Here is a 22,595-nt window from a genome sequence, read left to right as displayed (position 1 = left end):
AAAATTAGTTTAATCTCTCAAAAATCACGTCAAAGTATTCTACGGTATCGGGGCTACTTTTCTCACCATTCCCGTGTCTCAATTCAGACTAGCAAAATGCTCACAGCCAGCACGCATTCTTTCCTTTTTCATCACGTCACACTCATTTACATCAGTGGAGCTGAAGCAGTCAGGACCATTAGAGAGGTGCCAAGTCTCAGAACAGTTATTTACTAAATGTCTGTTGAAGTAGCATAAGTCTGCACTTTCTCCTTTATGCACTGGAATCTCTTCAACTCTCAAAAGCACCTATAAGCTGGGAAGCAGGGAAGATGCTGGCATCTTCTAACACTGGCATCTTTTTTTTCTCCCAACAACATCTTCACATTTTTCCTCTTTAATATTTTTCATCTATGGCAATTCTGTACGTATCCCTCTCACCCATGTGTCAGCTTCATCACATGACATTTCAGCTACCAGCACGGGAATGTTACATACTAGAACATTCTGCGTACATGAATCGCTCGCTCCTCGAGCTTCAGTCACGACTGGACAAGAGCTGGGCAAACTGGAACAAAACCCATCTTACCATCAAAAGCCAATTAGAAGTTTTCCTTAAAGAGCAGAAATGCATAATTTGAGTTTACTCTCTGAGCCTTTGGTTTCAGATATGGTTTTATAAAACCCAATTCTGCATACCACTGGGAGTTAAATCACCCATTGTAGTTTAGAACTGTTTTTCCCAAAATCCAGCTACGGATCTAGCTGTTAACTCAGAAAATGGTGTTTCCGATCATCCTTTAAGAGGTTAAGAGCTCAAGCATTTTTGTCACGACATAGCTGATCATGGTGGTATCTTCTGCCTAACTGACCAATGATTAGAGGAACTACTCATCAAGTGTCTAGACATCTACATTCTAGGCAGTCTTCAGCCGTAAGTCCAGAAGAACAATATCCTTGTCTACTAGCCTGATTTCTAACTGGAAAAAAAAAAAAAGATAAAAGAAAAAAAGAAAAATCTTTATTCCTGATGGGAAAGCCCAGCATTACACTGTCATCAGGTACCCAAGTGTCAGAAGCTCGGAAAAAGAACATGTGAAACAAAGCATTAAGGTGTACTGAAGGAAATCTAGTGTCTCTTTCTTACATTTGTCTCTCTTATCCGCCCAGGGTCTATCTACAATCCTACCTTCACTTATAATCCAAGCAGCAAGCCTCCCATTCCTCCTGAGAGTCAGTGTCCTTCTACAAAGTTTCCTCATCCCCTGACTCCTACAGTCACAACTCTTGAGTGCCCATTTTCAAAAAAGGCTACCATCGAGCTTATAGTCACTGCTCCTGAGAGTGATTTGTTTTGAACTCTTTACTTGAGACTAAACCCCTTCTTCCTGATAAAGTGTTTTAGACATTGAAAACCACTGTGCCAACTTCCTACGCTTTTATCATGTTTTTTAATAAAATCTAGATTTATACTCACAAAAAGAATGGTGAACAAGAGAAGGCACCTAATATTTCTCCTTTTTTACTGTGAAATCAATGAAGGGACTACTACATGGGAACTCTCTCCAGAGGACTTGAACAAATGAATCTCTAGCATATGGAAATTTCATTCTGAATGACAAACAAGACCAAGGGCCTCATTCTGAATCATTAACTCCGAAATGTTTACAGCTGGGATCAGCAGAATTGATATCAAAGAGAAACCATAGACCGTCCTTTGATGGTACGACCACTGATGCTCCCCTGCACAGTGGAATCTTCAGAGATCCAATTTTGACCAAGTTCAGAAGCATGAAAACTGGAAAATGTCTCCTTAGCTTTTTTGCTTGATTGTTGCTATTTTTTCCTCCTTGAGGGAAAAGTAACCTCATTGAGCCCATTGCAGATTAAACTAATTTGACAGCAGAAGGGATGACTGTGGAATGAGAACATCTGGAAGAAGAAGAGTTACCTTTTTGGCCCAAAACTATCTATGAAAAAGAGTCTGGGATTCCAACACAAACTATTATTCTCTAAAGCTAGCAGAAATAGAGGACTAAGCGTGGAAAGCAGAACAGTGGGAAAAAGAATTAGAAAAGCCTCTGTTATTGGAAGGAAGTTTGTTCTATGGCATTTTGTTTCTTGTGAGACCGAAATTTCCATCTCCAAATATGAGAGGAGACCTTAGTCTTGAGAATGTCTTTGACGCCACATTTCGTTCTAACGCTTCTCATCTATATGCTGTTTAATGTACATCAAGCTTAAGTGAGAACCACCTGTAGAGTGTCACTGGGGGTTGGCAGTGTTGCATTTTTGTTGAGATTGTGTTCTATCCTCTCTGAATTTATTTTACCAAATCTATTTTACCTCGAGGCAACTGGAATTCCAAATACTATCTGAGAAAAAAATTCTGGAGGCTGTGGTATCATTTTGCTAAGTAAATGAATGTGAAAGTTTGGTGCCCCAGCTGTCTCGGTGCATTTTTTTGCATGTTTTTGGTAGTTTGCTAAACTACCGGGGTTACTTGTTTCTTCCTGTTCTTAATTTGTTTTGATTCTTGGAATGCTTTTCTTAGCTTTGTCCTTGTTTTGTTTTGCTCCTGATTATGATTTTGTTGGGCTTCATTAAGAGCAATCATTGTATTATGCTCTCTTGCTTTTGAAGGCACTTCTGCTTTTTTTTCTTCCTTTTTTCTTTTTTTTCCTTTCTTAATGAAAGATGCTGTACAGAAAGAAGCCGTTGATTTGTACAGTTTCTTTGCTGGAAGCAACAGTGGATCTCAGTCTGACCTCAACCTTTTGTCAGATGTGCTTGAAGAGTAAGAAAGGTCTAGGTTCAATTTCTACTGATTGCCATTAGAAACTTAAAACAGCTTCAGCCCGTGCTCCGTCTCAGACATTAAACTGCTGGAGTGCTTCACAGAGAGCAGCATTCACACAGAGGTGACGTTTTAGACAAAGGCCTTAAGGAAGATAAAGGTGCTCCTTTATCTAGGATAAGGAAAGCAAAGTTATAGTATTATCTTGCAAAAGCAGCTGATAGAGCTAAAGGAGGGAGGGATTCGAGTTTTTGAAGAAATGCTGTTGAAAGTCCTCAAACTCCTCCCACTGAGATTTACCGATGTGGCTGAAGCCACAACCCTTATTCCCTGATGCTCACTGCTCGGCTCCTGTTCAGCTCAGTATCTTGTTCTGAAACTTCTTGCTTTGCCTGCCACCTTTTGGTGCTGCTCTTGCTGCCTCTGGCCACTGTTTTGCTGTTTCTTGTCACTGCTTTACCACTGCCATTTCCACTTAGCTGAACGGCATCGGAAGATTTCTACTCCTTGGAGAGACAGCTTCATCAGGTGTGGGGCAGAGCGTGGATCTGTGCCCTGCAGTCCATACCTCTGAGTTTTAAAAACCCAAATCCAGGTTTGACAGCAGGCCTTTTGAATGGGATTAATCTCAGACGCCTTAATCGGTCTCTGTATTACAAAGGCCCTTATGTTTGAGCTAATTTTGCTCGATTCTCTCTATAATCAAAGGAGAAGTAAATATTTTTCGAGCATGATCCATCTAATTTTGATAGTGATTCTCAGCGTAGGTCGGGCAAGCTTCACCAGCCGCACTTGTCATGAGATGGGATTCCCAAAGTGACTATCTGAGATGTGAGCAACTTTGTTGTGCACGTCTAAATTTAGATGAGAAACGAATCAGGAGAGTATTAGAGTGCATTGTGTGTGAATAAGCTGTTCTTCCAACAGCAGAAGAGGACCAGGGAATAGAATGAAGATTTTTGCCTCGACAGAGCTTCTGTTGGATTCAATATGGACATACACACGTTTTCTAGAGGAAATTTCACTTTTGCGCCTAGCATGACGTTTGTAGTTGTCATTTAGAAAAACGGTTGCAGTAATTTAAATTGAGAGGTCAGAGCATAAGCTGTGATTTGCAGTGTGAGTATAATCCTGAGCGTCACACAAGTCTTCCACTTCCTTTTTCTTTCTCTTGTTTTTCTTACCTTGTTTTAGGCTTTCATTTTACTGCAACAGCTGTATGTATCACTGCTTGGCATTACTTCTGCCTCTGCACAATGGGGCTGGATAGCCAATAGTCTCTTCAATAAAAATGCTGTTGTTATATTATTTCGGTCTTTAGTGCATTTCCTAAAATAAATGGCCCATAATAAATAAACTCAATGGCACTGAGTGCACCCTCAGCAAATTTGGAGACGACACCAAACTGAGTGGTGCAGCTGACACTTCGGAGGGAAGGGAAGCCACCCAGAGGGACCTGGACAGGCTGGAGAAGTGGGCCCATGAAAACCCAAGGAGGTTCAACAAGGGCAACTTCAAGGTGTTGCGCTTGGGTCGGGGCAATGCCAGGTGTTTATACGGACTGGGGGAAGATCTCCTGGAGAGCAGCCCTGCAGAAAAGGACTTGGTGGTCCTGATGTACGAGCAGGTGGGCATGAGCCAGCAGTGTGGTCTTCCTTGTAGCCCGGAAGGCCAGCTGTGTTCTGGGCTGCATTAAAAAAGGGGTGGCCAGCAGGGAGAGGGAGGTGATTGTCCCCCTCTGCTCAGCTCTTGGGAGGCCCCATCTGGAGTACTGCGTCCAGGCCTGGGGCCCCCGTACAAGAAAGACACAGAGCTCCTGGAATGGGTCCAGAAGAGGGCCACTAAGATGATCAGAGGGCTGGAGCACCTCTCCTGAAAAGAAAAGTTGAGGGAACTGAGCTAGTTCAGCCAGGAGAAGAGAAGGCCGCGGGGAGACTTCATTGTGGCCTTCCCATACTTCCCATAGCAGGGAGCATATAAACAGGAGGGGGAACGGCTGTTTACAGGGGTGGATAGTGATCGGACAAGGGAGAGTGGTTTTAAACTGAGACAGGGGAGGTTTAGGTTGGATATTAGGAGGAAGTTTTTCACCCAGAGGGTGGTGAAGCACTGGAACAGGTTGCCCAAGGAGGTTGTGGATGCCCCATCCCTGGAGGCATTCAAGGCCAGGCTGGATGTGGCTCTGGGCAGCCCGGTCTGCTGGTTGGCGACCCTGCACATAGCAGGGGGGTTGAAACTCGATGATCATTGTGGTCCTATTCAACCCAGGCCATTGAATGATTCTATGAGTATATGAGTCTATGAGTCTGTGAGTCTATGAGTCTATAATACTGTGATTCTGTGATTCTGTGATTCTGTGATTCTGTGATTCTGTGATTCAAGGGCAGGTTGGATTGGACCACGGGCAGCCTGATCTGGTGGACAGCAAGCTTGCCCAAGGCAGGGGAACTGGAACTAAATGGTCTTTAATGTCCCTTCCAACCTAAGCCATTCTGTGACTCTAGGATGTAATGATCTTAGCATTTCCCCGAATTGCTTTAAATCTCATGGAGCTATGATATGTTTATTATTGTAATCGTATTGGACTCTTATTCATTCCCTTGCCTCTTTAGTCTCGGGGCCAGGACTGTAAGTGGCATTGTGTGGGCAGTACTTGAGTATTACTGCCAGAAGTAGGGCCATGAGCAAGTTCATTGCATCTCCTTTGTGTTAGCTCCTTCCATTTTTCTCTGATAAGAAACTGAGCTCAGCCTCCACTGATGTAATTCAAGCTAATTTTCATTAGTTTTGCTAAGAGCAGAGCTGTAATGACAGCATTTGTGTGTGTATGCATCTAGCACATATTGCTAGGGTTGGAAGTAAGAAGAGGTGGGCAGTGGGCAGCTGGAATACTGCAGGTTCCTGTTGGCACTGCTGACATCAGATCTTGGCATCTGACATCAGGAGAGGTTCCAGAGGGCCTGTAGTTAAAGAGCAGCTGGTGACAGAAGGTAGGCAGATACTGCAATGAAGTGAGTGAGTGCAGTTTCTCTGTCCTCTTGCTTCAGAGGTGTCTGATTTACCTGTTTTTACGTCTTGCACCTATTGATGCGTGCTCAGCCAAGTGCTGAGATGCAGCTGAACTGTGCTGTAGCTCAGCAGAGGACCCCTTGCAGTCATTGCAGTCGTGCTGGGTGCGAACACCATCAAAGAGCTGTGTGTGGAGGCTGCCAAGGTGTATGAGCTAGAACAGGCTGGGTGTAGTGTAGCCAGAGTTGTGCAAAATAAGCCTGCTATGATACTGAAGCTACATACATATGGCAAGAGCCTGTGTTGACTGTAAGCCTGTGGTTGGATCTTCTCTGACCAGTCCTCCCGGAAGTGCTGCACCCTGCTCCTTACGCAGAGGATATACCCTTTGTCCTTCTTCATCCTCAGTGCTCTCACAGTGTACGTGGAGTATTCGGTTCCCGGTTTAGAGAGAAGACACTCTACAGCTTTTTTTGGGTTGAATTTTTGGTTTTAATTTTTGTTGTGATTTTGAAATTTTTGTTGTTGGTATTCCACATCAGAACATCTTGTAAAGCAGTGGGAGTTAGAGAGTTAATGTTCTGGTTCTGTGGACTGCTTTTTTGAAGGGAGGAGCGGCACTCCCCAGAGGACTTTGGGCTCAGAGGAAGAAAGGTGCAGCTCCCGGCAGGGCACCGGCCGCTCTTCCTCTCGCGGCCTCTTGGTTTCACAGCGGAGAAGCTCGTGGTTCCTCTGCAGTCCACAGAGTAAGGCCCCGGTTTTGGACATTCTCTCTCCCATTTTGTTTGATTTGTTGGTCTCAATTCCAATTGTATTGTGTTGTGTTGTATTATCTTGCATTATCACTACCTACAATTCTGAAATTGTAGGTGGTGAATGAACGTTCCTCGTCAGATCGTTGCCGCTGCTTTGTAGTCACGGGGCCGTGCCGGACCAGCTGGTCAGCTGTTAACTCTTCTTTTTCTTCCCTCTCTCTTTCTTTTTGTTTTGTCTTTTTTCCCAGGCCTGCTGCCCCCCTGTCACGGACAGATCTAGAGATAACTCCGTGACAACTCTTTTGGGTTGGCTGCTGGGGACAGGAGCCGGCTCGTGGCTCTGGCACATGGCAGCTCCTGCAGTGTCTTCAGGGCTGGTCCCGGGAGTGGCGGCGTGCCTGAGAAGGCCGCCGCTGCCTGGAACGGCGGCTGGGGCTTCCTCCCGATTGTCTTTGGGAATTGGAAGCCCGACGATCGCGGGGGGAACGGCTTCGATCTTGGGCCTGCCCCCGCTGAAGAAGACTGGAACGTCTTCTGTCTTCAGGAGGCAGGGAATCCCTGGGGGACCTCGATGCCGCCTGTCCGGCAGAGCTCTGGGTGCTGCTCCCAGCACCTTGGGCCGGACTGATTCTGCTGCCACGGCGTCCTCGGGGCTGGCTTGAGGGATTTGAGAGGGAGGACTGGCTTTGTCTCTGGCCTGGCCCCTGCTGTCCATGGCATCTTCTGTTTGCAGCCTCCGCGGAATTGTTGGTTGCCCTCTGCCTGGCAGAGGTGTGCATGCTCCTCCCAGCACGTGAGGCTGCAGAGCGTCTGCTGCCACCAGGTCTTCTGAGCTGGCTCGGGGAATTTGAGGCACGACCCTTTAGCGGAGAGCGGCTTCTTGTCCGGCCTGTGCCCTGCTGCCTGGATTGCCTTCTGCGCTCAGCCGCTGGGGAATTGCTGGAGGGCCCCACTTCCTGCTGGCTGCTGGATCCGTGGGTGCTGCTCTCAGCCCCTGGAGCTGGTGTTTGGCTGCTCCCCTGGTGTTCTTGATTGGATTTGCGCCTCTGGCTTTTCCTCTCTCCTGTCCTGGGCTGGCTGGACAGGCTGCCGCGCTTAGGCATCTGGGAACTCTGAGACGACTCCGATGCTGCCTGGCTGGTGGAGGCAGATCTGTGGTCGTCAGGTGCTGGGGAGCTATGAGATGGCCCCTCCGCCTCCTGGCTGGCAGTGCTGGGACCAGCAAGCTGCGACTCGGCACTGGAGGCTGTAAGGAGAGGCAGGAAGGTCAACAGGATGACCCGGCAGCCCCATGGAGGGAGAGGATCCCAGCCCTCCCAGGGCAGAGAAACTCTGGCAAAGCCGCACTGAGGAGCCGCTGCCAGGCCTTGCTTGGCCCCAGGGCAGCAGTCCACGGCTCTTTGCCCCTTACCTGTGCCCACGCCAGCACAGATGTCACACTCCCAGGTGCTGATGCTGTCGCTCAAGACGGAGCAGCGCCGGTGGGTGCCTTGCGCAGCACACGAGGTGCACAGGAGCAGCTCCCAGGGTCTGGGGAACAAAAAGAGGCTTAGCTGTGTGCACAAAATGAGTCAAGCAAGGGAGCGGCGGGCACGGCTCTTGAGCTCAGTCCTTGCTCCCCAGCCTGTGCGGAGGCTGAGATCCCACGCAGGGCTGCTGAGGTAACTCACCCGTCTTCCTCTGCTTGCTCCCTGCCTTCTGCGTGAAGGCACTCGCTGACATCACAGCGCTGGTGTGTCTCGTGCAGAGTTTCATAGGTCTCCCTGTCCTCCCATGTTGGTCTTCTGCCGGAGAAGGGAGAGAAAGCAGTGAGCCCTCAGTGCCCCAGGCATAGGGCAGATCTGGGGCATCCCTGCTCTTCCCGCGCAAGCCCATTCCCAGCTTCTCCATGAAGCTGCGGCCAGTGGAGCTCAAGGGACAGCAGAGGGTCAGCTGGGCCTGCTCGGGGCAATCCCTGGGCAGGCACAGCACTTGCGCCTCAGTATCTGGAGAGCTGGGCAGAAGGCACCAACCTGGCTGGGATTTGGATCCCGAGGAGATGCATTTCTTTCCGGAACTGCATCCTGTCTCTGCAGACGGGACATTGGAAGCGCAGAATGCCAGCGCTCATGGCCTGTCCCTGCAGCGGTAACACAAGCAGCCAGAGTGTGAGCGGGGCCTGGTGCAGCTGAGCACCTGCTGTGACTGCAGAGCAAGGGGAGGGCTCCTACCTGGATGCAGCCCCGGTGAAACCAGGCCTGTGTGCACACTGGGCACACCATGGTGTGGTAGGACTTCTTGTCCCCCACGGGCTCCAGGCAGATGACGCAGTTTGTGTCTTGCTCTGGAGCTGCCTCCACTGCCTGCTGAGGGCGGTGCTCACAGCAGAAGGACCTGGGGGAAGACGGACAGGATGCATGAGCTGAGAAGTGCTGAGATGCCAGCAGAGGAACATGAAGGAGTTGGTTGCGTGCTTCGGCACTGGGAAGCAGCCCTGCAGGTTCCTCCCTTGTTTGGCTGCTGCTGACAGCCCTTACCTGTGCTGCCCAAAGAAGTGCGTGACACATTCCCCATCCGCTGCACAGGGCAGATGAAAGCTGCGTTCACAGCCTGTCTCTGCGCAGTAGATGGAGGCCCCCTTCTCTCCACAAACGAAGCAGTGCTGGAAAGAGAAGAGCAGCCCCCATTAGCAGCAGGCTCGGGGCCTCTGAGGCCAACGCCATGCCTCTAGGCAGGGCACAGAATGCAGGCACTGCTGGGTCATGCTCTGCAGACGCGCCCGGCAGACAAGTTTAATCTGCTAGAGCAGAACTTTGTCCTGCTGCTGCCCGGAAAGACTGCCAGTGCTTCCTTAGGGTCCAGGCTTAGCTGGTGCTGGCACAAACATCCCCGTTCCTCCAGATCCTCACCTTCTGCTCTGCCTCCTCGATTGCGCCTCGGATGGCATCAAGGGGGATCTTCAGAACCGCCCTCTGTCCGGCAGTGTGCTCGTAAAGGCCGTCGGCAAAAAACTGTAGAAGAGAAAAGAGCGGGATGTCATGAGGACGGGATGGAAAAGAGGGAGCATCCCTGGCTGGAAGGTGGAAGGAGCCCTGAGGGAACTCACCAAGCAAAACTTGTGGACGCAAAGCCCGCTCTCGCCAAGCGTGGGCCCGCAGGTGTCCGGGTGAACATCTGCTCGGCGGCACAGCATGCATACTGAAGAGGAGAGAGCAAATAGAAGCAGCAGTGAGTGCCAGGCGTCCCTGAGGACTGCTGCCAGGGGCGTGTCCCGGCTCTGCCACGCAGGATGAGGGGCAGGGCTGGAAGATGCGAGGGGGAAAGGGCCATTGTAGGCCCCACAGTCACAGCAGGCACGCACAGGCCAACCTGGCTGAGGAGCAGAGGGGCCATGCCCAGCGGTGCCTGGGGAGCCCCTGCCTGCCCCTGCCTCCCCTCTCACACACAGGCAGAGCCCGCAGGACCTCTCTGCCCGGCAGAGAGCTGCAGGCAGAGATACTTGGCTCTCACCTTCAACCTCCGGGTGGGAGGTCTTCTGCTTCCTTTTGGACATGGCACGCGTCGACAGTGAGCGCTTGGAGTCCCTGCCCAGTCAGCGCTGGGCTTTCTCTTCCACTCTCTCCTCTGCCGACTCTGCGGGAGAAGCAGGACGAGAGGGAGTTAGCAGCTCAGGCCCCCAGGCCTGAGTGGGGACCCCTCCTCACTGAGCAGCCTCAGGCAGCCCCTCGCTCCCTGCCCTCTCCTCTCCTCACCTCACCAGGTCGCACTGAGCCACGGTCTGAGCCCGGCCTGGCCTAACCCGGGCCTGGCCCCATAGGTCACAATGGCTGCTCCGTGACACCCTTTGTGAGGCAGTCACTACCTCACAGAGGGGTGAGGGCGTGGGCCCTCCGCCCAAGCAAGATGGCAGCTGTTGCAGGCAGTGCAGAGAGGTGCGTGCTGCTGGCCAGGGCGCGGGGAGGACGGTTTGCCTCCTTCGACCTGCTGGCAGCACTCCCCTTGCCAGAGGCAGGAACAGAGCTGTCCCTGGCCAGAATTGCAGCCCTGGAGCCTCACTCGGGCACCACTGCTCCTCCACCCCAAGCCTGTTTCCAGCTTCTCCGTGAAGCTGAGGCCAACACTCACAGGCCAGTAAAGGGCTAGGCCTGCTCTGGGCAACTGTAGCAACTTTCCCCTCAATTGTTCTTTCAAGCACAGAGCTACAAACCATCCAGCCCAGTCACCAAAGAATTGTATTCTGTTCAATTTCCATTCACGCAACACAGCTTCAACTTTTTGTTTTACTGGATTCTTCTCTTCAATTTCCGTACAACTGAAAAAGAATGCCGGAGACATTCTCTGTATCTGCAAGTTTGGAATGCTTTCAGCAAGTGAAAATAATCCTGCCTATCGGATGTTATGGAACGTTTGAATTTTTATGCCCGTAGTCCATTTTGCAGCATTTAGCAAGCTCACTGAAATACAGCCTAACTTTCAAAATGCAATTTTCTGGGGCCATGTTGCATTTTTAAATATCAAAATCTACAGCACCATCAGAAAATTAGTTTAATCTCTCAAAAATCACGTCAAAGTATTCTACGGTATCGGGGCTACTTTTCTCACCATTCCCGTGTCTCAATTCAGACTAGCAAAATGCTCACAGCCAGCACGCATTCTTTCCTTTTTCATCACGTCACACTCATTTACATCAGTGGAGCTGAAGCAGTCAGGACCATCAGAGAGGTGCAAAGTCTCAGAACAGTTATTTACTAAATGTCTGTTGAAGTAGCATAAGTCTGCACTTTCTCCTTTATGCACTGGAATCTCTTCAACTCTCAAAAGCACCTATAAGCTGGGAAGCAGGGAAGATGCTGGCATCTTCTAACACTGGCATCTTTTTTTTTCTCCCAACAACATCTTCACATTTTTCCTCTTTAATATTTTTCATCTATGGCAATTCTGTACGTATCCCTCTCACCCATGTGTCAGCTTCATCACATGACATTTCAGCTACCAGCACGGGAATGTTACATACTAGAACATTCTGCGTACATGAATCGCTCGCTCCTCGAGCTTCAGTCACGACTGGACAAGAGCTGGGCAAACTGGAACAAAACCCATCTTACCATCAAAAGCCAATTAGAAGTTTTCCTTAAAGAGCAGAAATGCATAATTTGAGTTTACTCTCTGAGCCTTTGGTTTCAGATATGGTTTTATAAAACCCAATTCTGCATACCACTGGGAGTTAAATCACCCATTGTAGTTTAGAACTGTTTTTCCCAAAATCCAGCTACGGATCTAGCTGTTAACTCAGAAAATAGTGTTTCCGATCATCCTTTAAGAGGTTAAGAGCTCAAGCATTTTTGTCACGACATAGCTGATCATGGTGGTATCTTCTGCCTAACTGACCAATGATTAGAGGAACTACTCATCAAGTGTCTAGACATCTACATTCTAGGCAGTCTTCAGCCGTAAGTCCAGAAGAACAATATCCTTGTCTACTAGCCTGATTTATAACTAATAAAAAGAAAAAAAAAGAAAGAAAAAAAAAAAAGAAAAATCTTTATTCCTGATGGGAAAGCCCAGCATTACACTGTCATCAGGTACCCAAGTGTCAGAAGCTCGGAAAAAGAACATGTGAAACAAAGCATTAAGGTGTACTGAAGGAAATCTAGTGTCTCTTTCTTACATTTGTCTCTCTTATCCGCCCAGGGTCTATCTACAATCCTACCTTCACTTATAATCCAAGCAGCAAGCCTCCCATTCCTCCTGAGAGTCAGTGTCCTTCTACAAAGTTTCCTCATCCCCTGACTCCTACAGTCACAACTCTTGAGTGCCCATTTTCAAAAAAGGCTACCATCGAGCTTATAGTCACTGCTCCTGAGAGTGATTTGTTTTGAACTCTTTACTTGAGACTAAACCCCTTCTTCCTGATAAAGTGTTTTAGACATTGAAAACCACTGTGCCAACTTCCTACGCTTTTATCATGTTTTTTAATAAAATCTAGATTTATACTCACAAAAAGAATGGTGAACAAGAGAAGGCACCTAATATTTCTCCTTTTTTACTGTGAAATCAATGAAGGGACTACTACATGGGAACTCTCTCCAGAGGACTTGAACAAATGAATCTCTAGCATATGGAAATTTCATTCTGAATGACAAACAAGACCAAGGGCCTCATTCTGAATCATTAACTCCGAAATGTTTACAGCTGGGATCAGCAGAATTGATATCAAAGAGAAACCATAGACCGTCCTTTGATGGTACGACCACTGATGCTCCCCTGCACAGTGGAATCTTCAGAGATCCAATTTTGACCAAGTTCAGAAGCATGAAAACTGGAAAATGTCTCCTTAGCTTTTTTGCTTGATTGTTGCTATTTTTTCCTCCTTGAGGGAAAAGTAACCTCATTGAGCCCATTGCAGATTAAACTAATTTGACAGCAGAAGGGATGACTGTGGAATGAGAACATCTGGAAGAAGAAGAGTTACCTTTTTGGCCCAAAACTATCTATGAAAAAGAGTCTGGGATTCCAACACAAACTATTATTCTCTAAAGCTAGCAGAAATAGAGGACTAAGCGTGGAAAGCAGAACAGTGGGAAAAAGAATTAGAAAAGCCTCTGTTATGGGAAGGAAGTTTGTTCTATGGCATTTTGTTTCTTGTGAGACCGAAATTTCCATCTCCAAATATGAGAGGAGACCTTAGTCTTGAGAATGTCTTTGACGCCACATTTCGTTCTAACGCTTCTCATCTATATGCTGTTTAATGTACATCAAGCTTAAGTGAGAACCACCTGTAGAGTGTCACTGGGGGTTGGCAGTGTTGCATTTTTGTTGAGATTGTGTTCTATCCTCTCTGAATTTATTTTACCAAATCTATTTTACCTCGAGGCAACTGGAATTCCAAATACTATCTGAGAAAAAAATTCTGGAGGCTGTGGTATCATTTTGCTAAGTAAATGAATGTGAAAGTTTGGTGCCCCAGCTGTCTCGGTGCATTTTTTTGCATGTTTTTGGTAGTTTGCTAAACTACCGGGGTTACTTGTTTCTTCCTGTTCTTAATTTGTTTTGATTCTTGGAATGCTTTTCTTAGCTTTGTCCTTGTTTTGTTTTGCTCCTGATTATGATTTTGTTGGGCTTCATTAAGAGCAATCATTGTATTATGCTCTCTTGCTTTTGAAGGCACTTCTGCTTTTTTTTCTTCCTTTTTTCTTTTTTTTCCTTTCTTAATGAAAGATGCTGTACAGAAAGAAGCCGTTGATTTGTACAGTTTCTTTGCTGGAAGCAACAGTGGATCTCAGTCTGACCTCAACCTTTTGTCAGATGTGCTTGAAGAGTAAGAAAGGTCTAGGTTCAATTTCTACTGATTGCCATTAGAAACTTAAAACAGCTTCAGCCCGTGCTCCGTCTCAGACATTAAACTGCTGGAGTGCTTCACAGAGAGCAGCATTCACACAGAGGTGACGTTTTAGACAAAGGCCTTAAGGAAGATAAAGGTGCTCCTTTATCTAGGATAAGGAAAGCAAAGTTATAGTATTATCTTGCAAAAGCAGCTGATAGAGCTAAAGGAGGGAGGGATTCGAGTTTTTGAAGAAATGCTGTTAAAAGTCCTCAAACTCCTCCCACTGAGATTTACCGATGTGGCTGAAGCCACAACCCTTATTCCCTGATGCTCACTGCTCGGCTCCTGTTCAGCTCAGTATCTTGTTCTGAAACTTCTTGCTTTGCCTGCCACCTTTTGGTGCTGCTCTTGCTGCCTCTGGCCACTGTTTTGCTGTTTCTTGTCACTGCTTTACCACTGCCATTTCCACTTAGCTGAACGGCATCGGAAGATTTCTACTCCTTGGAGAGACAGCTTCATCAGGTGTGGGGCAGAGCGTGGATCTGTGCCCTGCAGTCCATACCTCTGAGTTTTAAAAACCCAAATCCAGGTTTGACAGCAGGCCTTTTGAATGGGATTAATCTCAGACGCCTTAATCGGTCTCTGTATTACAAAGGCCCTTATGTTTGAGCTAATTTTGCTCGATTCTCTCTATAATCAAAGGAGAAGTAAATATTTTTCGAGCATGATCCATCTAATTTTGATAGTGATTCTCAGCGTAGGTCGGGCAAGCTTCACCAGCCGCACTTGTCATGAGATGGGATTCCCAAAGTGACTATCTGAGATGTGAGCAACTTTGTTGTGCACGTCTAAATTTAGATGAGAAACGAATCAGGAGAGTATTAGAGTGCATTGTGTGTGAATAAGCTGTTCTTCCAACAGCAGAAGAGGACCAGGGAATAGAATGAAGATTTTTGCCTCGACAGAGCTTCTGTTGGATTCAATATGGACATACACACGTTTTCTAGAGGAAATTTCACTTTTGCGCCTAGCATGACGTTTGTAGTTGTCATTTAGAAAAACGGTTGCAGTAATTTAAATTGAGAGGTCAGAGCATAAGCTGTGATTTGCAGTGTGAGTATAATCCTGAGCGTCACACAAGTCTTCCACTTCCTTTTTCTTTCTCTTGTTTTTCTTACCTTGTTTTAGGCTTTCATTTTACTGCAACAGCTGTATGTATCACTGCTTGGCATTACTTCTGCCTCTGCACAATGGGGCTGGATAGCCAATAGTCTCTTCAATAAAAATGCTGTTGTTATATTATTTCGGTCTTTAGTGCATTTCCTAAAATAAATGGCCCATAATAAATAAACTCAATGGCACTGAGTGCACCCTCAGCAAATTTGGAGACGACACCAAACTGAGTGGTGCAGCTGACACTTCGGAGGGAAGGGAAGCCACCCAGAGGGACCTGGACAGGCTGGAGAAGTGGGCCCATGAAAACCCAAGGAGGTTCAACAAGGGCAACTTCAAGGTGTTGCGCTTGGGTCGGGGCAATGCCAGGTGTTTATACGGACTGGGGGAAGATCTCCTGGAGAGCAGCCCTGCAGAAAAGGACTTGGTGGTCCTGATGTACGAGCAGGTGGGCATGAGCCAGCAGTGTGGTCTTCCTTGTAGCCCGGAAGGCCAGCTGTGTTCTGGGCTGCATTAAAAAAGGGGTGGCCAGCAGGGAGAGGGAGGTGATTGTCCCCCTCTGCTCAGCTCTTGGGAGGCCCCATCTGGAGTACTGCGTCCAGGCCTGGGGCCCCCGTACAAGAAAGACACAGAGCTCCTGGAATGGGTCCAGAAGAGGGCCACTAAGATGATCAGAGGGCTGGAGCACCTCTCCTGAAAAGAAAAGTTGAGGGAACTGAGCTAGTTCAGCCAGGAGAAGAGAAGGCCGCGGGGAGACTTCATTGTGGCCTTCCCATACTTCCCATAGCAGGGAGCATATAAACAGGAGGGGGAACGGCTGTTTACAGGGGTGGATAGTGATCGGACAAGGGAGAGTGGTTTTAAACTGAGACAGGGGAGGTTTAGGTTGGATATTAGGAGGAAGTTTTTCACCCAGAGGGTGGTGAAGCACTGGAACAGGTTGCCCAAGGAGGTTGTGGATGCCCCATCCCTGGAGGCATTCAAGGCCAGGCTGGATGTGGCTCTGGGCAGCCCGGTCTGCTGGTTGGCGACCCTGCACATAGCAGGGGGGTTGAAACTCGATGATCATTGTGGTCCTATTCAACCCAGGCCATTGAATGATTCTATGAGTATATGAGTCTATGAGTCTGTGAGTCTATGAGTCTATAATACTGTGATTCTGTGATTCTGTGATTCTGTGATTCTGTGATTCAAGGGCAGGTTGGATTGGACCACGGGCAGCCTGATCTGGTGGACAGCAAGCTTGCCCAAGGCAGGGGAACTGGAACTAAATGGTCTTTAATGTCCCTTCCAACCTAAGCCATTCTGTGACTCTAGGATGTAATGATCTTAGCATTTCCCCGAATTGCTTTAAATCTCATGGAGCTATGATATGTTTATTATTGTAATCGTATTGGACTCTTATTCATTCCCTTGCCTCTTTAGTCTCGGGGCCAGGACTGTAAGTGGCATTGTGTGGGCAGTACTTGAGTATTACTGCCAGAAGTAGGGCCATGAGCAAGTTCATTGCATCTCCTTTGTGTTAGCTCCTTCCATTTTTCTCTGATAAGAAACTGAGCTCAGCCTCCACTGATGTAATTCAAGCTAATTTTCATTAGTTTTGCTAAGAGCAGAGCTGTAATGACAGCATTTGTGTGTGTATGCATCTAGCACATATTGCTAGGGTTGGAAGTAAGAAGAGGTGGGCAGTGGGCAGCTGGAATACTGCAGGTTCCTGTTGGCACTGCTGACATCAGATCTTGGCATCTGACATCAGGAGAGGTTCCAGAGGGCCTGTAGTTAAAGAGCAGCTGGTGACAGAAGGTAGGCAGATACTGCAATGAAGTGAGTGAGTGCAGTTTCTCTGTCCTCTTGCTTCAGAGGTGTCTGATTTACCTGTTTTTACGTCTTGCACCTATTGATGCGTGCTCAGCCAAGTGCTGAGATGCAGCTGAACTGTGCTGTAGCTCAGCAGAGGACCCCTTGCAGTCATTGCAGTCGTGCTGGGTGCGAACACCATCAAAGAGCTGTGTGTGGAGGCTGCCAAGGTGTATGAGCTAGAACAGGCTGGGTGTAGTGTAGCCAGAGTTGTGCAAAATAAGCCTGCTATGATACTGAAGCTACATACATATGGCAAGAGCCTGTGTTGACTGTAAGCCTGTGGTTGGATCTTCTCTGACCAGTCCTCCCGGAAGTGCTGCACCCTGCTCCTTACGCAGAGGATATACCCTTTGTCCTTCTTCATCCTCAGTGCTCTCACAGTGTACGTGGAGTATTCGGTTCCCGGTTTAGAGAGAAGACACTCTACAGCTTTTTTTGGGTTGAATTTTTGGTTTTAATTTTTGTTGTGATTTTGAAATTTTTGTTGTTGGTATTCCACATCAGAACATCTTGTAAAGCAGTGGGAGTTAGAGAGTTAATGTTCTGGTTCTGTGGACTGCTTTTTTGAAGGGAGGAGCGGCACTCCCCAGAGGACTTTGGGCTCAGAGGAAGAAAGGTGCAGCTCCCGGCAGGGCACCGGCCGCTCTTCCTCTCGCGGCCTCTTGGTTTCACAGCGGAGAAGCTCGTGGTTCCTCTGCAGTCCACAGAGTAAGGCCCCGGTTTTGGACATTCTCTCTCCCATTTTGTTTGATTTGTTGGTCTCAATTCCAATTGTATTGTGTTGTGTTGTATTATCTTGCATTATCACTACCTACAATTCTGAAATTGTAGGTGGTGAATGAACGTTCCTCGTCAGATCGTTGCCGCTGCTTTGTAGTCACGGGGCCGTGCCGGACCAGCTGGTCAGCTGTTAACTCTTCTTTTTCTTCCCTCTCTCTTTCTTTTTGTTTTGTCTTTTTTCCCAGGCCTGCTGCCCCCCTGTCACGGACAGATCTAGAGATAACTCCGTGACAACTCTTTTGGGTTGGCTGCTGGGGACAGGAGCCGGCTCGTGGCTCTGGCACATGGCAGCTCCTGCAGTGTCTTCAGGGCTGGTCCCGGGAGTGGCGGCGTGCCTGAGAAGGCCGCCGCTGCCTGGAACGGCGGCTGGGGCTTCCTCCCGATTGTCTTTGGGAATTGGAAGCCCGACGATCGCGGGGGGAACGGCTTCGATCTTGGGCCTGCCCCCGCTGAAGAAGACTGGAACGTCTTCTGTCTTCAGGAGGCAGGGAATCCCTGGGGGACCTCGATGCCGCCTGTCCGGCAGAGCTCTGGGTGCTGCTCCCAGCACCTTGGGCCGGACTGATTCTGCTGCCACGGCGTCCTCGGGGCTGGCTTGAGGGATTTGAGAGGGAGGACTGGCTTTGTCTCTGGCCTGGCCCCTGCTGTCCGTGGCATCTTCTGTTTGCAGCCTCCGCGGAATTGTTGGTTGCCCTCTGCCTGGCAGAGGTGTGCATGCTCCTCCCAGCACGTGAGGCTGCAGAGCGTCTGCTGCCACCAGGTCTTCTGAGCTGGCTCGGGGAATTTGAGGCACGACCCTTTAGCGGAGAGCGGCTTCTTGTCCGGCCTGTGCCCTGCTGCCTGGATTGCCTTCTGCGCTCAGCCGCTGGGGAATTGCTGGAGGGCCCCACTTCCTGCTGGCTGCTGGATCCGTGGGTGCTGCTCTCAGCCCCTGGAGCTGGTGTTTGGCTGCTCCCCTGGTGTTCTTGATTGGATTTGCGCCTCTGGCTTTTCCTCTCTCCTGTCCTGGGCTGGCTGGACAGGCTGCCGCGCTTAGGCATCTGGGAACTCTGAGACGACTCCGATGCTGCCTGGCTGGTGGAGGCAGATCTGTGGTCGTCAGGTGCTGGGGAGCTATGAGATGGCCCCTCCGCCTCCTGGCTGGCAGTGCTGGGACCAGCAAGCTGCGACTCGGCACTGGAGGCTGTAAGGAGAGGCAGGAAGGTCAACAGGATGACCCGGCAGCCCCATGGAGGGAGAGGATCCCAGCCCTCCCAGGGCAGAGAAACTCTGGCAAAGCCGCACTGAGGAGCCGCTGCCAGGCCTTGCTTGGCCCCAGGGCAGCAGTCCACGGCTCTTTGCCCCTTACCTGTGCCCACGCCAGCACAGATGTCACACTCCCAGGTGCTGATGCTGTCGCTCAAGACGGAGCAGCGCCGGTGGGTGCCTTGCGCAGCACACGAGGTGCACAGGAGCAGCTCCCAGGGTCTGGGGAACAAAAAGAGGCTTAGCTGTGTGCACAAAATGAGTCAAGCAAGGGAGCGGCGGGCACGGCTCTTGAGCTCAGTCCTTGCTCCCCAGCCTGTGCGGAGGCTGAGATCCCACGCAGGGCTGCTGAGGTAACTCACCCGTCTTCCTCTGCTTGCTCCCTGCCTTCTGCGTGAAGGCACTCGCTGACATCACAGCGCTGGTGTGTCTCGTGCAGAGTTTCATAGGTCTCCCTGTCCTCCCATGTTGGTCTTCTGCCGGAGAAGGGAGAGAAAGCAGTGAGCCCTCAGTGCCCCAGGCATAGGGCAGATCTGGGGCATCCCTGCTCTTCCCGCGCAAGCCCATTCCCAGCTTCTCCATGAAGCTGCGGCCAATGGAGCTCAAGGGACAGCAGAGGGTCAGCTGGGCCTGCTCGGGGCAATCCCTGGGCAGGCACAGCACTTGCGCCTCAGTATCTGGAGAGCTGGGCAGAAGGCACCAACCTGGCTGGGATTTGGATCCCGAGGAGATGCATTTCTTTCCGGAACTGCATCCTGTCTCTGCAGACGGGACATTGGAAGCGCAGAATGCCAGCGCTCATGGCCTGTCCCTGCAGCGGTAACACAAGCAGCCAGAGTGTGAGCGGGGCCTGGTGCAGCTGAGCACCTGCTGTGACTGCAGAGCAAGGGGAGGGCTCCTACCTGGATGCAGCCCCGGTGAAACCAGGCCTGTGTGCACACTGGGCACACCATGGTGTGGTAGGACTTCTTGTCCCCCACGGGCTCCAGGCAGATGACGCAGTTTGTGTCTTGCTCTGGAGCTGCCTCCACTGCCTGCTGAGGGCGGTGCTCACAGCAGAAGGACCTGGGGGAAGACGGACAGGATGCATGAGCTGAGAAGTGCTGAGATGCCAGCAGAGGAACATGAAGGAGTTGGTTGCGTGCTTCGGCACTGGGAAGCAGCCCTGCAGGTTCCTCCCTTGTTTGGCTGCTGCTGACAGCCCTTACCTGTGCTGCCCAAAGAAGTGCGTGACACATTCCCCATCCGCTGCACAGGGCAGATGAAAGCTGCGTTCACAGCCTGTCTCTGCGCAGTAGATGGAGGCCCCCTTCTCTCCACAAACGAAGCAGTGCTGGAAAGAGAAGAGCAGCCCCCATTAGCAGCAGGCTCGGGGCCTCTGAGGCCAACGCCATGCCTCTAGGCAGGGCACAGAATGCAGGCACTGCTGGGTCATGCTCTGCAGACGCGCCCGGCAGACAAGTTTAATCTGCTAGAGCAGAACTTTGTCCTGCTGCTGCCCGGAAAGACTGCCAGTGCTTCCTTAGGGTCCAGGCTTAGCTGGTGCTGGCACAAACATCCCCGTTCCTCCAGATCCTCACCTTCTGCTCTGCCTCCTCGATTGCGCCTCGGATGGCATCAAGGGGGATCTTCAGAACCGCCCTCTGTCCGGCAGTGTGCTCGTAAAGGCCGTCGGCAAAAAACTGTAGAAGAGAAAAGAGCGGGATGTCATGAGGACGGGATGGAAAAGAGGGAGCATCCCTGGCTGGAAGGTGGAAGGAGCCCTGAGGGAACTCACCAAGCAAAACTTGTGGACGCAAAGCCCGCTCTCGCCAAGCGTGGGCCCGCAGGTGTCCGGGTGAACATCTGCTCGGCGGCACAGCATGCATACTGAAGAGGAGAGAGCAAATAGAAGCAGCAGTGAGTGCCAGGCGTCCCTGAGGACTGCTGCCAGGGGCGTGTCCCGGCTCTGCCACGCAGGATGAGGGGCAGGGCTGGAAGATGCGAGGGGGAAAGGGCCATTGTAGGCCCCACAGTCACAGCAGGCACGCACAGGCCAACCTGGCTGAGGAGCAGAGGGGCCATGCCCAGCGGTGCCTGGGGAGCCCCTGCCTGCCCCTGCCTCCCCTCTCACACACAGGCAGAGCCCGCAGGACCTCTCTGCCCGGCAGAGAGCTGCAGGCAGAGATACTTGGCTCTCACCTTCAACCTCCGGGTGGGAGGTCTTCTGCTTCCTTTTGGACATGGCACGCGTCGACAGTGAGCGCTTGGAGTCCCTGCCCAGTCAGCGCTGGGCTTTCTCTTCCACTCTCTCCTCTGCCGACTCTGCGGGAGAAGCAGGACGAGAGGGAGTTAGCAGCTCAGGCCCCCAGGCCTGAGTGGGGACCCCTCCTCACTGAGCAGCCTCAGGCAGCCCCTCGCTCCCTGCCCTCTCCTCTCCTCACCTCACCAGGTCGCACTGAGCCACGGTCTGAGCCCGGCCTGGCCTAACCCGGGCCTGGCCCCATAGGTCACAATGGCTGCTCCGTGACACCCTTTGTGAGGCAGTCACTACCTCACAGAGGGGTGAGGGCGTGGGCCCTCCGCCCAAGCAAGATGGCAGCTGTTGCAGGCAGTGCAGAGAGGTGCGTGCTGCTGGCCAGGGCGCGGGGAGGACGGTTTGCCTCCTTCGACCTGCTGGCAGCACTCCCCTTGCCAGAGGCAGGAACAGAGCTGTCCCTGGCCAGAATTGCAGCCCTGGAGCCTCACTCGGGCACCACTGCTCCTCCACCCCAAGCCTGTTTCCAGCTTCTCCGTGAAGCTGAGGCCAACACTCACAGGCCAGTAAAGGGCTAGGCCTGCTCTGGGCAACTGTAGCAACTTTCCCCTCAATTGTTCTTTCAAGCACAGAGCTACAAACCATCCAGCCCAGTCACCAAAGAATTGTATTCTGTTCAATTTCCATTCATGCAACACAGCTTCAACTTTTTGTTTTACTGGATTCTTCTCTTCAATTTCCGTACAACTGAAAAAGAATGCCGGAGACATTCTCTGTATCTGCAAGTTTGGAATGCTTTCAGCAAGTGAAAATAATCCTGCCTATCGGATGTTATGGAACGTTTGAATTTTTATGCCCATAGTCCATTTTGCAGCATTTAGCAAGCTCACTGAAATACAGCCTAACTTTCAAAATGCAATTTTCTGGGGCCATGTTGCATTTTTAAATATCAAAATCTACAGCACCATCAGAAAATTAGTTTAATCTCTCAAAAATCACGTCAAAGTATTCTACGGTATCGGGGCTACTTTTCTCACCATTCCCGTGTCTCAATTCAGACTAGCAAAATGCTCACAGCCAGCACGCATTCTTTCCTTTTTCATCACGTCACACTCATTTACATCACTGGAGCTGAAGCAGTCAGGACCATCAGAGAGGTGCAAAGTCTCAGAACAGTTATTTACTAAATGTCTGTTGAAGTAGCATAAGTCTGCACTTTCTCCTTTATGCACTGGAATCTCTTCAACTCTCAAAAGCACCTATAAGCTGGGAAGCAGGGAAGATGCTGGCATCTTCTAACACTGGCATCTTTTTTTTTCTCCCAACAACATCTTCACATTTTTCCTCTTTAATATTTTTTATCTATGGCAATTCTGTACGTATCCCTCTCACCCATGTGTCAGCTTCATCACATGACATTTCAGCTACCAGCACGGGAATGTTACATACTAGAACATT

The 22,595-nt window shown here is 50.0% G+C and overlaps 2 protein-coding genes across 4 annotated transcripts; both read right to left on the bottom strand.

Moving 5' to 3' along the window:
* Positions 1–5,593: 5,593 nt before the first annotated feature.
* On the bottom strand, positions 5,594–12,022 carry LOC149920298 (E3 ubiquitin-protein ligase PHF7-like). 2 transcript variants are annotated; one of them, XM_090133976.1, is made up of 9 exons: positions 10,030–12,022; positions 9,626–9,717; positions 9,429–9,530; positions 9,057–9,181; positions 8,751–8,913; positions 8,553–8,659; positions 8,211–8,324; positions 7,952–8,070; positions 5,594–7,786 (listed from the first exon to the last, which is right to left on the bottom strand). In XM_090133976.1, the coding sequence occupies exons 1-9, from the start codon at positions 10,070–10,072 to the stop codon at positions 6,909–6,911; spliced, it is 1,743 nt and encodes a 580-aa protein (XP_089990102.1). In that variant the 5' UTR covers positions 10,073–12,022; the 3' UTR covers positions 5,594–6,908. The 2 variants fall into 2 exon arrangements, with proteins under 2 accessions (XP_089990102.1, XP_089990101.1); XM_090133975.1 differs by having other exon boundaries at positions 5,594–8,070; positions 10,030–10,152; positions 10,272–12,022.
* A 4,624-nt stretch (positions 12,023–16,646) lies between these two features.
* Positions 16,647–22,256, bottom strand: LOC149920297 (E3 ubiquitin-protein ligase PHF7-like). 2 transcript variants are annotated; one of them, XM_090133974.1, is made up of 9 exons: positions 21,083–22,256; positions 20,679–20,770; positions 20,482–20,583; positions 20,110–20,234; positions 19,804–19,966; positions 19,606–19,712; positions 19,264–19,377; positions 19,005–19,123; positions 16,647–18,839 (listed from the first exon to the last, which is right to left on the bottom strand). In XM_090133974.1, exons 1-9 carry the CDS (start codon positions 21,123–21,125, stop codon positions 17,962–17,964), a joined length of 1,743 nt encoding a protein of 580 aa, XP_089990100.1. In that variant the 5' UTR covers positions 21,126–22,256; the 3' UTR covers positions 16,647–17,961. The 2 variants fall into 2 exon arrangements, with proteins under 2 accessions (XP_089990100.1, XP_089990099.1); XM_090133973.1 differs by having other exon boundaries at positions 16,647–19,123; positions 21,083–21,205; positions 21,325–22,256.
* Between the last annotated feature and the right edge of the window lie 339 nt (positions 22,257–22,595).

This window comes from Phasianus colchicus, chromosome 1, assembly GCF_987193195.1.
Source record: "Phasianus colchicus chromosome 1, bPhaCol1.hap1.1, whole genome shotgun sequence".
In the NCBI taxonomy this organism is placed as follows: domain Eukaryota; kingdom Metazoa; phylum Chordata; class Aves; order Galliformes; family Phasianidae; genus Phasianus; species Phasianus colchicus.
This window is presented reverse-complemented; position numbering and strand designations above follow the sequence as displayed.